We start from the raw sequence: 14,932 nt of genomic DNA, 5'->3' as shown, positions 1-14,932 counted from the left end.
ATGGATGTAGTATACCTAAAATCCTGTGGGGCTTTGACAGGCTCTATACATAAGAGGGGAAGTAAACTTTTTCTATAAAGGACCACATAGTAAATATCTTAGGCTCTGCAGGCCAGATGGTCTCTTGGCACAACTGCTCAGCTCTGCCATCAGGGTGTGAAAGAGCCACAGACAGCACGTAAAGGGCTGAGCAAGACTCTGTTCCAGTGAAATTTCGTTTGTGAAAAGCAAACAGCCGCCCCTATAGCCTGAGCCCCTTGCCCCGGGTGGATGAATAACAGGTCAAACCGCTACACCTATTGGGTTTTAGTTCAGCAGGGATAGAGTCTCCTAGTGACCACAAGATTCTCCTCTTAGCCCTGTACTGTGTAGTATTTTTAATAATTACTTCTGTAAAGGGTAACATAAAACCAAAAATGATGGTAAGTCAATTGAAAATGAGTGAATATACTGGGTTCCTGAATGTTTATCCAGAAATATCACATTCTACGTAAGTGATGAACTGCATTGACAGGATGAAACTCAGTGATAATATCACATTATACGTAAGTGATGAACTGAATTGACAGGACGAAATTCAGTGATAATATCACATTATACGTAAGTGATGAACTGAATTGACAGGATGAAACACAGTGATAATATCCCATTATATGTAAGCGATGAACTGCATTGACAGGATGAAACTCAGTGATACGTTTTGGATTTTGTGCCAGGTGTTTATGTGGGGGGGTTGCTTGTTTGTTTGTTTGTTTTTAACTACCAGGTCCTATTCTTGGAATATGTAGGCAAAATTGAGGGGGAGAAAATACCTTAAGGGTTTCAGTTCTCTCAAGTGAGTGTGGGGTGACTTTGCAAGAAGCCAGTGTAATCCTTGGGTGCATTGGTAGGATATACAGTCCTCCATATCCGCAAGTTCTGCATCTGCAGATTCAACCAACTTCGCTTGAAAATATTTGGAAAAAAAATTCCAGAAAGTTCCACAAAGCAAAAACTTGAATTTGCTGCGCTCTGATATCTATTTACATAGCGTTTACATTGTATTAGGTATTACAAGTAATCTAGAGATGGTTTAAAGTATAAAGAGGATGTGCGTAGGTTACGTGCAAATACTCTGCCATCTTTCAGAAGGACTTGAGCATCTGCAGATTTTGGTTTCCCCCTGGGGGTTCTGGAACCAATCCCCTGTGGATACTGAGGGACGGCTGTAGGGTGTCTAGAGTAAAAACAGTGAGAGGCCTGTCTACTCCAGACGTATCCAGCACTGAGTTGCAGTCCACACTGGGCTCCATACTAAAATGGATATACTAAAAGATATTTGCTCCTGCTGTGATTCTGATGTCCTTGCTTGGCATCATAAAAATCAACCCCAGGGCTTCCCTGGTGGCGCGGTGGTTGAGAGTCCGCCCGCTGATGCAGGGGACGCGGGTTCGTGCCCCAGCCCGGGAAGATCCCACATGCCGCAGAGCGGTTGGGCCCGTGAGCCATGGCCCCTGAGCCTGCGTGTCCAGAGCCTGTGCTCCGCAACGGGAGAGGCCACAGCAGTGAGAGGCCCGCGTACCGCAAAACCAAAAACAAACAAACAAACAAAAATCAACCCTGTATTGGTCCCCAAAATTTTAAAAAGTTTTCTTCATTTCAATAGTCTATGAAGTCCAGGTACTTTGGGGACCACTGCAGTAGGTCACATGTAAAGTCACTTCCCGTTTTGAGGCTCTGGAGTTCTGTGAAGGTTGTCCTGCTTCTCACTAATCCTAGTCAGTGTACTGTGCAGGTGAGCTTCTTAGCCCTGATATTAGATGTTAGAAATGTATACACACTTAAAAATACACACCCACACATAGGTATGTGTGTATATGTGCAGGGCCTTTTGGTCATCTTGGGCTCAGTGAGGCAGTCACACTCACGTGACGGCCACAGGCCATATCTGGCATCAGACTTTCTTTGAGGGGAGTACAGGACTGGGAATAGCAGGCCAGCATTTCTCCTGTAGGGAAGTCCTCACAGCAGTCCGGGAACTCGTTTGCTTAGCCCTGATAGTGATCAGGTACTGTGAGGGGATGAGGCCACAATGGTGGACTGAGGAGCCACCCGGGTCCAAAGTAGAAGCCCTCACAAACCCGCCACTGTGGGCTCCGGGGCTCTGCAGGGGACACCCAGCCACACCCACGCTCAGGGGAGCTCTTGCTACCTCATCAGCAACTTACCAGTCAGGGGTGGTTTTTACCATGAAGGGTATTGCTTAGAAAATGAATCACACATTCCAACTTCATGAGATTTCCAAAGGAAAACCTAGAAAGTTAGCCCCAGGTCAGATTTGTCCGTGGAAAATAAGAGGAGGTTTTCTTAACCCTTAGCTCTCACAGTAGGTCCCCCTGTAAAGTTGCTCCCAAGTTCACTGCAGTGGCATCTTGTGCCTCACGTGGTCTGCTTTTTTTGTGCCATTTTATGGCGACTTGTGAGCTGACCTGACTGGTGGAATTGAATTCCCAGTTGCCACATCATTAGCCTTGAGTTTTTTTTATTCTTACTTTTTGGCTGTGCCACACAGCTTGTGGGATCTTAGTTCCCCTACCAGGGATTGAACCTGGGCCCTGGCAGGGAAAGCACCGAGTCCTAACCACTGGACCACCAAGGAGTTCCCCATTAAAATGCCTTGAGTCTTATTTGAACTAGTCTAAAGGAAACTGAAATATCTTCAAAAGACTGACCGTGGACCACTGTTTTCCCCCAGTAACGATGCGTCAGTTTGACCACCCTCACATTGTGAAGCTGATCGGAGTCATCACAGAGAACCCCGTCTGGATCATCATGGAGCTGTGCACGCTCGGAGAGGTACCTGCCCCACCTCCGCCTCCCGCCCGCTCCGCCTGCCCCCTCGGGGAAGTGTGCGACATACACCCTAGTGAATATGAGTAGAACGTCTGCATCAGTAAGTTCCCAAGTAATCCCCTAACTCAGTGCTGGCAGCAGTGTCTTCCCATCCAAAGGATTTGTCAGGACTGGAAGCAACAGGTGACCAAGCGGTTCTTTTTTCCCTCTCTGTTGCTGTTGTCTGAAGAACAAGCCCAGGGATTTGAGAGTGAAAGAAGTGACATTAGTGGAGTTTGGGTAAATTAAGGCTGAATTTACGTAGATGAGAACAGTTGCTTCATCTTTTTGGGCATTCACTTTTCAGTGTCTTTCAGACCAACTCATGTTAGTCACAGTTTCTTTTTAAAACATGAGTAACAGACTGTGGGCCGATGTCCTTATTTGACTCTGTCTGGATCACAGAAGCTCTTGAGTCGGTGTATCACCACCGCCTGGACGCTGGTCCCACCCGGGTCTGCTGAGCCACACAGCCTCTGTTTGTGTCCCCAGGCTGCTCTGTGGGCCTCTGCTTGGGGCAAACACGGCAACTTTCGAGATGTCTACACATGACTCTGTGGCACTGAAACCTAGTAGTTTAACCTTCTGACACATTATACACGTTACTTCTTTTTTGAAGGACACCAAACAGTCTTGCTTTTAATGAAAATTGGGGTTTTCTGTTATCAGGAACCCGAGGGTGCTTTGGGCCCGTCATCCTCTTCGTGACGGCGTCAGCCCTGCCTTCCGAGGACAGGCCACTGCCTGGCGTCTCCCACTGCTGTCCTCTTCAGCTTGGGTAACAGAGTTGGCGAGTGAAATATCTGAGGGCCTCTCCGGTGTCTTTCCTTCCTCTACCATGCCTTGCCAAATAAAATGGAGTGTTGACGGATTTTTTTGGTTCACATTATTTTTCTGCTTTTTTTTTTTTTGGAGAGTTTGCTAATTCTTCTGGCTTAAATCATCAATATTTCTCCTTCGTGTAGGAGATTTTGTAGGATTGGAGTGTTAAATTCATCAGCCTTCTTTGCTGTATTATTAGTATTTAGCTGAATTAGTCATGATAGCGGTAGTAAGGACCAGTAAGCCTAGTGCGTAAATACCCAACATGGGACCGTTTTATCCTTCTTCACCGAGAACCTCCTGGGGGCAGAGGGAGAACCTCTTGCCTCCCCTTCCTTTTCACCCCCTTGTGCTCAGGTCTGCCTGGGGCATGGGGAGGTCTGAGGGAGGTGGACTGACCATGGCTGTGGAGGAGGCTTGTTTGAACGGTAACTGGAGCTTTTTGTTCTCCAGCTCTCATTATCTGGCAGTATTTTATACTGTGCCTTTATTCATTCCCTGGAAGCATCTTTCCGTATTTTTTCAGAAATGTGTCTAGAATCATGAAGATTCCAATTTTGCAATTGGATCTCAAGTAAAGAATGATTAACCATAATTTCTGAGCTGATATGTTTCTTTCATTATGCTTTTTTTATTAGGGTAGAATTGAAGCCATTTTCATAAAAATGCATTTGGAAATGATCAGCATTGTTTTTGAACATAGCTCTTCTGCTGTTGATTTTTAGTCTCTGACACTAACTCTTTCTCTTTTTTCTTTTTTGGTCACTGTTCAAAAAGCTGAGGTCATTTCTGCAAGTAAGGAAGTACAGTTTGGATCTAGCGTCTCTGATCCTCTATGCCTATCAGCTTAGCACAGCCCTTGCGTACCTAGAGAGCAAAAGATTTGTGCACAGGTGAGACCCGGGTGTGAAGCTGGTGAGCTGCCTCTGAGCAGGAAGGAGGTGGGGAGAGGTTCTCACTGTGCCCTGAGACCTTTCGTTCCCCCAACTCTCGTACACGGACGGCACTAAATGTCCTGCTGTGCGTATCCCGGCCGAGTGTGGTGCCCTGGCGTGGGAACACATGGATTTGAGGGGTTTTTCCTCACATGGAGTATGTAACAGGTCCATTATTCCTTCCACAAATACTACTGACAGCCTCTACGTGGCACTATGGACCTAAAACAGATATTGTCCTGGGACTTTCCAGGACACCATAGCGCCAGGAGTGACATCTGTTGGCCTTCTGCAGAATTTCTATTCATAATCTGGGTCTCTCATTTGAATACAAGTTAAAGCCCTTACAACTTATTTGCCTTGCATTGTGTTAGAGTTTTGTTATCCGGCACTGAAACGGACTGCATCAGCAAAATCGTTCACAAGTGTTCCAGAGATCATTTGACTTTCATTAATGAGGTTTTTTAGTAACCGTAGAGTTACACACCCTGGTCGTGTATACTGTCTATCAGTTAATGCAGCCGGCAATATGATTGCATGAAAACTAATAAGTGGTTTCATTATTTGAGAATATTCTTCACCATCATTCAAAGTAATAGTCACCATATTAATGAGTAAGTATCTGCCAAAAGGAATATATTTGAAGTAAAATAATAAGAGTGTCTCTCTTTTTCAGTGTATAGTAAAGCTCTGGTTTGTATTGTATATAGGCTGTCTTTCAGAGTACCTGTATGTCTTTATATAATATAGATGAGTTTGTGGGGGTTTTCCTTTGTATTAAACTGTATCGTCCCCAATTCTTCCTTATCAGGGACATTGCTGCTCGGAATGTTCTGGTGTCCTCAAACGATTGTGTAAAATTAGGAGACTTCGGATTATCCCGATATATGGAAGACAGTACTTACTACAAAGGTAAGAAGTCAGAGCAGTAAATCAGAAACAGGCTCAGGATCTTTAATGATTTTTAATTCTGAAAAAGGTACATTCTAATATGCTCAGCTGATTTTTGACAGTGGTATACAGTCAGGTCCGTGGAGGAAGGACAGCCTTCTCAACAAAGGTGCTGGAGCAGTTGTTCATCCCTGGCCAAGAAATGACCCTCAACCTGAACTCACTCGCCATTAACTCAAATGGATCATAGACTTAAATATAAGACATAAAACTATGAGACTTCTAGGAAAAAACATAGGAGTAAAGTTTTCGGATCTAGGGCCAGGCAAAGGGTCCTTAGGCTTGACACCAAAAACATACATAAAAGGGAAAAATTGATAGCGTCTTCCTCATCAAAATTTAAAAGTTTTGTTCTGCAAAAGACCCAGGCAGAAGGATGAAAAGACAAACTACAGAGTGGGAGGAAGTATTTGCCAACCACATGTCTAACAAAGGACCGGTATCTAGACTACAGATAGAACTCTCAAAACTCAGCAGTAAAAAAAGAAAGGACACAGATAGAAAGTGGGCAGAAGATATGAAGAGAGACTCCACCGCAGGGGGTATTCAGATGGCACATAAGCACATTACCCACCAGGGAAATGCAGAGTGAGCCCACGGGGTGGTATCGTGCACACCTGTCAGGATGGCTAAGGTAACGGTAGTGACAACACAAAATGCTGGCAGACACAGAGAACGTAAATTGCTTGTGCAGATGTAAAATGGTACAGCTGCTCTGGAAAAGAGTTTGGCAGATTCTTAGAAAACTAAACATGCACCTCCCATATGACCTAGCTATTACACACCTAGGCATTTCTCCCAGAGAAATAAAAACCACATTTACACAAAACTGGTGTTTGTTCATTGTAGCTTTATTTCTAGCAGCCAACAGCTGGAATCAGCCGGGATGTCCTCCACTTCGTAGACACAGCTGGCTAACCTCCCCGCAGAGTGGTGGGTGCCCTGGCTCAGTGCACGCCGCCTGACTTACAGATCTGCAGTCTGCTGACTCCAGAGACTTTGTTCCTTTAGCTTTGGAGCTGGACTCTAGCTGAAGGGATTTTTTCTTCAGTTTTCCCAATCTTGGAATCAGATTGACTTGGTTCTTCAAATTATTACTAATTTTCATATTCCTGGTACTTCAGCTAAGGTTTGGATTATAAGTCCATATTACGCTTTTAGTATATTTTCTAGTTATTACCACCATTTTACAAAGGCCAGTTTCTTGCTCAGTTTGACTTTTGTATTGTCGCAAGATGAGCCCTAATCTTACGTACAGAATTAGTCTTTTTCATTTTATACTGTAGCTGATTGCAGTTCTCCGTCCAAATGCTTTCTGTATACTACAGCCTGATCCTTTTTATGTGGAAGGAAAAGTCTGGTTGTTTATTCATTTTGGTTATGTAGTCATTTAATTTAAAAACGACCAAGCCACCTCTTCACTCTTTTAAAATACATTTCCTATTACCTCACATCCTGACTAGTCCAAACCCTAGAATTCCACTAAAGGGCTAAACTCCAAACAGCACGGTGGCCAAGACTCTACATCATCTAGACAGCACTTAACGTGGGCAACTGACGAGTGCACACATTGTTGTCTCAGAGAGGTCACTAAGTCTAGATCCTGCCAGGCTTCAGGAGGACAGCCCCTCGGGGTTAGGGGTTCCTCGCCTGGAGCACAGCTGGAGAGTCATTTGTTGTGAGGGAATCAGAGGCTTTGACCTCGGTTGTCATGAAGGTGCATGAAGTTAAGTGGAAGAAAATTAATGAAACAAATGTGATTGTCTTCCGATTAAAAGTCTTGAGAGCACCCTTCCTTATAGAAGAGAGCCCGGCACCCTAGCACCCTGCTCCGGGGCCCTCTGGATCAGGGCCTGTCCCCGCCTGGCGCCGGCAGCCCCTCCTCCCCCCGCCCCTCCCCCTGCCACACCCTCTCACTTCCGCTGGATTTGAGAAACTGTTTCTGCCTTTTGGAATTAGGACTCCCTGAGGGCTGGTATCTGGTGAAAGAATGTTGAGGGAGGTGGCACAGAAGAAGGATCTTAGGCCTCTAAAGAGAGCCAGTGCCAGGCTTTCGGAGAGTGTCCTTTGCGCTCTGTCGCCCTCCCGCCCTTCACGTCCTGGTGGTGGCACAGCCCGTCCTCACACTTTGTGGATTCTGTGTTTGCACGCTCGTCTGCTTGCTGAGACATGCAACTTCCCGAATCCACACTCCGATGCCTTCATAGTCAGGCGTGGATGTGCCCAGGGCAGCGACAAAGTGTCCGTTTGGGCTGGTGGACAGCGAGTGGGGGGCAGCACCTCTGGCTCTGGGCCAGTCGGGCAGGCTGGAACCCCAGCTGTGGCCCCTGCGTGCGGGGCCGGGGGGCGGGGAGCAGGGCCTCAGGCAGGTCAGCAGCACATCCATACCTCATTTTCCAAAGAAGTCAGAACCTACCAGGATAAGTTTGTAGGACTTACGGTTATAATCTGTGTGAGGTACGGATATGTACGTACACATTTCTCCCGGGAGCAGTGGTTCGGGGTTCAAAGCGACCTTATAGAGTAACCACCGTGAATGAGAATTGACCGTGTGTGGCTACCAGGCCGTTTCTAAAGCCAGGCCTCCAGCCTGTAGATGAAGCCGGCACAACTGAGCTGGGAGCTGATGCCTCCCGGTAACCGGGCCGCCCTCCTCCCCTGCTCCCTGCCTCTCCTCTGTCACCCCCAGACGACCCAGCGTCAGGGAGTGCAAGGCAGTTCTCCCAAAGATTTTGGTACTAAAAATCTCAGCTAGCTCTAACTGTTAGATTCCTGAGCAGGTGACAGGGAAGTTTTACTTTCTAAAATTAATCTTCTAGCTTCCAAAGGAAAATTGCCTATTAAATGGATGGCTCCAGAGTCAATCAATTTTCGCCGTTTTACCTCAGCTAGTGACGTATGGATGTTTGGTGAGTATTTGAAAACTTTTCGTGTTAGAATTACAGTTCACGTATTCTCTGAGAGGGATTGGGCTCTGTGTGTTGTCAGAGTCTGTAGGTTGGTTTGCCTTCCCTTGCCTGGCCTCCCTCACTGCTCGCCTGCGCCCTCCCCGGTTCCTCAGACATGGGCGTGTGCCGTGCGCCCAGGCGTGGCCCGAGGGGCCCAAGGTCCTGCCCCTAGCCCCTTCTCACTCCGCCTGCCTCCCTCTCAGGGAGGTGCTGTGTCCTCCCTTCTCTCCTGTCTCCACAGCCTCAGACATTCCTTTTATGTGAGTGACGTAAATGGTTAACCTGTCCGTGCGGTTCTGCGATGGCCCCCAGATCCAGCATGTCTAAGATTGCCCTTCATCTCTGTTCTGGAATCTGACCCCTTCCTGACTTGTCTCAAGTCTTGGAAGCGTGACCCTTCATGTTCTGTAGCTGCTGCTGCTCTGGTGTCCACTGTGTCCCCTCCTTCCTGCTCCAAGTCCGTCCCTGTCGTCGTCCTCCTGCACTGCGTTCTTGCAGAGCCCCCAGTGGAGCGAGAGTGTGGCTGTCGTTCACTCTGCAGTACTTAACTTCTACTACCTTATCCGGATTTTTAAATCACTCACCTTTTTGGTGTGGATGACACTCCATCCCCGCCCCACTTTCCTGGTGTTACTCCTTCTTTCTGGACACCTCATCCTGACACCTTCTCCTCCGGTTGAAACTCTTTTTAACCTTCAGGAAGAGGTTGGAAAGAGTTTCTTCATTCACGTGGAATATCCGCTCTGCCATGAAGCCCCAGGTAGCAGGTGTGCCGTCCAGGCATAGACTCCCTTTCTCTGCTTTCCCAGCGCTTCCTCTCTGTGTCCAGACACTCACGTGTAGGTCTTGTGAATAGTCCTGTGTGCATATTTTCTCTGCCGGATTTTAAACTGCTTCCCTGGAGATGCCCTGTTAAGTTTATGCACCTTCTTTTTCCTATAAATAAAAATAACTTTATATACATGAAGTACGTGTTCTCATTTTTTCTTCTGCTTCCTTGCTGTTGACTTTCAGTAACCATTTAGTGCCCTAACTGATATTAGGTAAAGGAAGGAATTCAGTAAAACAGGAAGTGGTGTGACATGATTGGAGAAGGCGCTGGAGTCCAATTGGCTTCAGATCCCAAGACCTCACCTGTCAGCTTTGTGACCCGTAGAGCAGGTTACTTGTCCTCTCAAGAGGATTTCACATTTCGAAGAGTCTAAGATGCCTTTTTTTCCACATTTCTGGAAGTAGGATTTGTCACCAATCAGTGGCATTTCACAGTTGGTGTTAGTCGGGGGTGTGTTAGTCATGTGGGTCCTCACCTACACGCATGTAGACTGTTTCGTTCATATTGGTGCTACTTTCTTGTCCGAATGAGTTTAAAACCGCTCTTTGGTAAGAATAAAATAATTCTAAGAGGTAACAAAGGATCCCATTACAACTTAGTGGGCAGCATATCCCCCCCTTTTTGGTAATATAAAATAATAGTGTCTCATAATCAGTGGCACCTCAGATTTGATAAAATACAGTTTTTAAAGAAATGTAAGGTGTGAGAATTAAAGATAGTGTAAACTTCAAGGAAAGGTGCCGGAGACATATGAAGGTCTCAAGAAATGATACCCAGTGTTGTTATTACTAATGATGTTCTCATAATTTCTGGTGAGAAAAGCAGAACTAAGGCATTATTTTTGTCATATACTCTTTACTTTGAAGTTGTTGGACTTTTGGCTAATTTCAGATCTAACTCACATTAATGTGATATAATGGCATAATGGTATATGCCTTCCTCCTCTGAGGCACACAGCATCTTAGGTGCTGAAGATACAGAAAGACAGTCACAGCCCCTCTGCCCCCAGGACCCGGTGTACGGGGCACGCTTGCGGTGGGTTAGACGGGAGCTTCCCAGGGGGCAGGGCAGGCAGCACAGGAAACTCACAAAGGGACCTGGAAGAAGAGAACTGGTGGAGAAGAAAATGAAAGGCATCGAATCTAGAATTCAGCACAAGCCAAGTCACGAAGGAGCGTGCTCAGGTGCAGATCTGAGTGGCCAGAGTGCCAAGTGATGGGAACCTGTAGAGGAATCTGAGTATTCTGAAAGCATAAGACTTAAGTTGCTGGGTTTTCTTTGTTAAGCTTCAAGCCAGCTGCTGTGATGATAAGCAGGTTGGACTAAAGTGGAGGGAAATCTAAAATGCATTCAGCTTTTTTTTGAATTGGTTCACTAAACTATGCTATGAAATATCACTGTAGCTGGTGGGCCATTTTCTAATGGAGAAGTTTTTAGAGAAATAAACCTCTTAGAAAAGTAATGGGTTTTTTCTTGATAGTACTGTTTCATTATTCGCATCATACTAAATTAGTATTCCTGTTCTTACTTGGTAACAGAGCTAACTGAATGCGGCTTTATTTGGCTGATGTGCCCGTAATCACACAGGAGGTTCTGTCGTACGAACTATGAAGTTATTCCTGAAACGTGGGAGTCGCACTCCTGCTGCTAAGTTTACTGTTGTGTTTTCGTCCCCGCCTCACAGGTGTGTGTATGTGGGAGATACTGATGCACGGTGTGAAGCCCTTTCAAGGCGTGAAGAACAATGATGTGATTGGTCGCATTGAGAACGGGGAGAGGTTGCCCATGCCTCCGAACTGCCCTCCCACCCTCTACAGCCTCATGACCAAGTGCTGGGCCTACGACCCCAGCCGGCGGCCCCGCTTCACTGAGCTCAAAGCTCAGCTCAGGTAGGATGGGGGGCGGGGCTGGGGCGGGGCCGGGGGCGGGGCGGGCAGGCCTCCGCTGCTTCTCCCTGGCAGGTCATTTTATCAGTACGGCAAACCTGTTTCTTGGGCAAACGTAATTACTTCTTTATGGATTTGTATTTATTTATACATTGTTAGAGCCTTAAGAAGATTATGTCTTCAGGTCTTAATAAACTTCAAATTGTGATCAGGTGTCTCTGCCCTGACTGCTGACCAACGTGGCACAGCCCACAGGCTCTGGGTGGTCTAGTCCCCGCCCACTCCCCAGTCTCGCCTCACACCACCATCCCTTCCTCTGCTCCAGAGGCACCCGGCGCCTCTGCCTTCCCCCGCTTGCCCGCAGGGCGCTTCTCTTCAGTCTTCGGAGCCCAGCTCAGGGTTGCCTCCTGCAGGAAGCCTGCCTCATCTGCCCCACCCCCAAAGAGATAGCCCCTCCTATGGTACCTCTTCAGCGCTCTGTTGTTATAGCTCAGCATCCACGTTACCTGTTCAGCTGCCGTCTTGTGACTCCTACTTCGTGCCAGACGCCATTAGACCCAAACCTCCAGCAGCCCCCAGTCCCCTGGCAGGAACACACGGACTTCTTAGTGTGCTGGGCCGCCCCACAGGGTCTGCACAGAGCTGACCTGCTACTGGCCAGACTCAGAGGCCTCGACAGGTGGCCCTCATCCCGTCTTGCTCATTTCTGGAGGCCTGGGGCAGAGCTTAGGACCAGCACCTGGTCAGTGCTCAGTAAACACTTGTCGAACTAAAGTCTAGATTGAGACTTAATACTTTAATCAACAAGATATTTTAGTATAATACGTAACCAACCAGCCAACGCCATGGTTTAATGTGCTGTTTCATGTTTGGAGTACTCCCCTGATTTTATTTGAGTTTTGTTATTTGCTATATTCTCATCATTTTTCATAAAAATTACCAAATGTCAGGGTCCAAAAGCCCCTGGCAGCTCCTCTAGCCCACCCCTATCCCCCAGCGCTTGAACCCTCTCAGCCTCACCTCCTCTCCGGCAGCGCCACCTGCCCGGCTGACCAGTTTCCTCCAAAGAGAATGTTTCTGGGAAGGAGCAGGGCCTTAGTGAGAAGTGGGAGAGATTCCTCCAGTCAGCAGCTGTTTTGCTAAGTGTCTCCTTTGTTCTAAGCTAGGTTCTGTTGGCCCAGCAGTGAGCAAAACACAGTCCTGCCCCCAGCATCTGAAGTCCGGCCGAGGAGGTGGGGGTCGGCACCATTGGCCGCACGGTGACACCACTGACGCTCCCCCTCCGGGCCCGCTTCCGGGGCCTCGCGCGTGACGGCCGGCCCCTCAGGTCTTTCAAGACAGCTTTCTTCAGGCTGGAGCTCTCCAGGTTCTTAATTCTCATGCAGCTTAGTTATACCTGCTGTCCCTGTTGGAGCTGGTTTTCGAACATGCTTCATTTCATGTTTTGCTCATACATTTTTTTGTTCCTCCTTGACCTTTGCTCAGAATCTGATACATTCTGTCCATGAAACCCCCCCTCTGATACCAGTTCCACCTGCCCGCCTCCCCGGCGCGTTCTTCCCCCTTACTCTGGGTATCCGCCGGCTTCTCTCCGCAGCCTCCTCCCCTCCGCTCAGTACTTCTCCTTGGTTGGTTGTCTTAACTGTTCCTGTGGCTTCGCTCCCCACCTCCGTCTGTCTTCAGCTTCAGTCCTGCCTTTTCCCACAAGTCCCAGACCTGTGTCTTCAGTTGGAGGACATAGTGTTTATCCTGAAGCAAAGCCATTACCGTCTCCTCTTGCCCGCCTCTTGCCCCTCAGCTTGTGTAGGTTACAGTGGGGCCTTTGTCTCCACCTGCCTCTGGGAGCCATCAGTAACTCCTCGCCCGCCTGTGCCAGCTGGCCAGCCGGAGCATCCTCACCTCAGGGTCTTCAGACCCACTCCCTCCTCCCAGCTCTCCTCGCCACCCCGCCCCCGGCCCGCATACTTCATCAGTCAGTCTTACCAAACATGTCGAAGTGGGAGAGTAACTCCCTTGCTCAAGACAACTTTCAGTGGGTTCCTGGCACCCCCGGTGTTAGTTTGAGGCTTCCAGAGTAGCACTTAAGGCTCCTTGAGTTACGGCCAGTGTCTTTCCATCCCTTTCTCACACTGTGGCCAAACTGACCACACGCCTCCGCCAGGAAGGCCTCCTCTGCACCTGCTGAAATCAGCCCTACTGTCTTCCTCAGCCTCTTTCCCTGCTCTGCCCGTGGGCTGTCCAGAACTCTTGCTTCTTCTGGCCGTGCCCGCCCTGTGGGCCGCAGATGGCCACATCCCGGTCCAGTCAGCTCCACAAACACTGAGCACCACGTAGCTGGGCCTGGTGCTGGTCACTGGGCAAGAGAACCCAACACTTTTCCTGCCCTCGAGGAGCTCACAGTCTAGTACGTCTCATCCCCTACTAGACTGAAGCTCCTTGAGGACAGGGATCGTCATACTCACCTCGGTGTTGCCCACACCCCCAGGCCAGGAGCTGGACCCCGTGAGGACCAGACAGCTGCTGAGTTCACGCTTAGCTCTCACAAAACTCATGCTGACACTGGCCGGAGGACTGTTGCATTAAGGTGGAGCAGCTCCAAAAACTGTCCCAGGTGAAGGCTTAGAACTAAATATAATTATTTTACACACATACACGTATAAAAACATCATGTACCTATTTATAGATGCTTTCTTGTGAACAATTAGTACAGATTATTGACCATTAGTTTGTTCTGTCTGTTTTGTATTAGTCGGAAATGGAGTTTAACTTTGTATTTGGAACATGTAGAACATGGCTACCAAATAAGCCAAATAAAACGTAACTTTATAATATACTAGCTGCTTGGACACCTATATGTAACAGTGTATCACAAGTAATCAAACACGTTCTTTATTGAGTTTTTAAAAATGGTTATTATATCCAAGATTTTAACAAAGTAATAAATTTTGGATAGCCCTTACCCCAGGGCACCTAAAAAGGTTCCCACATCCCATTCTCCTTGTCTATCTAAAGAGAAAATGCTGCAGATAGACTCAGTTTATTGTGGGCTCCACTCATCTTTGGCTGGACCGCGTCTTGTTTCTACTGTATCGTAAGTGAAGAAAAGTGGCTCTCGGTGACTCTTGTTAGGCAGAGGGTTGTACTGGGATGGGTCGGTGTCTGTGACCACAGGGCCTGTCCTCCTGCCATCCTGTGTCCTTATTCATGGATGTGCCTCATTGAGGAGAATGAGATTAACCTCTGGGCAGCCTAGTAGCAAGTGTGAGAAATTTCTCAATAGGAAATTTCTCATAACATGAGCTCTAGCATTTCATACTGTGTGACTGACAGGTTATAAGAGTGCACTAAATATTTTTTGAATGAAAAGTCATTTAATCCCTAGCTGGTCAGTTAATTCTTTGGTAGATACTGTGGCGAGGAGACCGCAGTAAAACCCCTTGAGTATTTGCCCCTTTGGAGTTTATGTTCAAAGATAGCGTTTCCCAGCAGTGCTCTGTCATTAAGGTGTTTGTGCCATTATAGGAAAAGATTGTCAGTTTTATCTCAGGGGAACATTTTAAGTTAACGTGTGGCCTATTAAATCCCTTTTAGACAAATGAGGGTCATAAATAAAATTTTGATTTAAATTTTGTACCCTAATTTTTGTATTTTTCTAACTTTTTATTGACATGCAAAGATGTGAACATA

The 14,932-nt window shown here is 47.3% G+C and overlaps 1 protein-coding gene across 7 annotated transcripts in view; it reads left to right on the top strand.

The window, feature by feature from the left end:
• Positions 1-14,932, top strand: part of PTK2 (protein tyrosine kinase 2) — a 251,013-nt gene that overhangs the window by 189,413 nt on the left and 46,668 nt on the right. For 5 of the 7 annotated variants that reach the window (XM_060127770.1, XM_060127769.1, XM_060127767.1 and 2 more), the window contains 5 exons: positions 2,735-2,835; positions 4,471-4,586; positions 5,440-5,540; positions 8,399-8,488; positions 11,044-11,248. In XM_060127770.1, the coding sequence (XP_059983753.1) occupies positions 2,735-2,835; positions 4,471-4,586; positions 5,440-5,540; positions 8,399-8,488; positions 11,044-11,248 (613 nt within the window). Of the gene's footprint in view, positions 1-2,734; positions 2,836-4,470; positions 4,587-5,439; positions 5,541-8,398; positions 8,489-9,226; positions 9,479-11,043; positions 11,249-14,932 lie in introns of those variants that run through there. The other 2 variants (XM_060127772.1, XM_060127773.1) reach the window with 2 other exon arrangements.

Source organism: Lagenorhynchus albirostris, chromosome 17 (assembly GCF_949774975.1).
Source record: "Lagenorhynchus albirostris chromosome 17, mLagAlb1.1, whole genome shotgun sequence".
Lineage (NCBI taxonomy): Eukaryota > Metazoa > Chordata > Mammalia > Artiodactyla > Delphinidae > Lagenorhynchus > Lagenorhynchus albirostris.
Note: the sequence above shows the minus strand (reverse complement) of the source record. Positions and strands in the feature narration are given on the sequence as shown.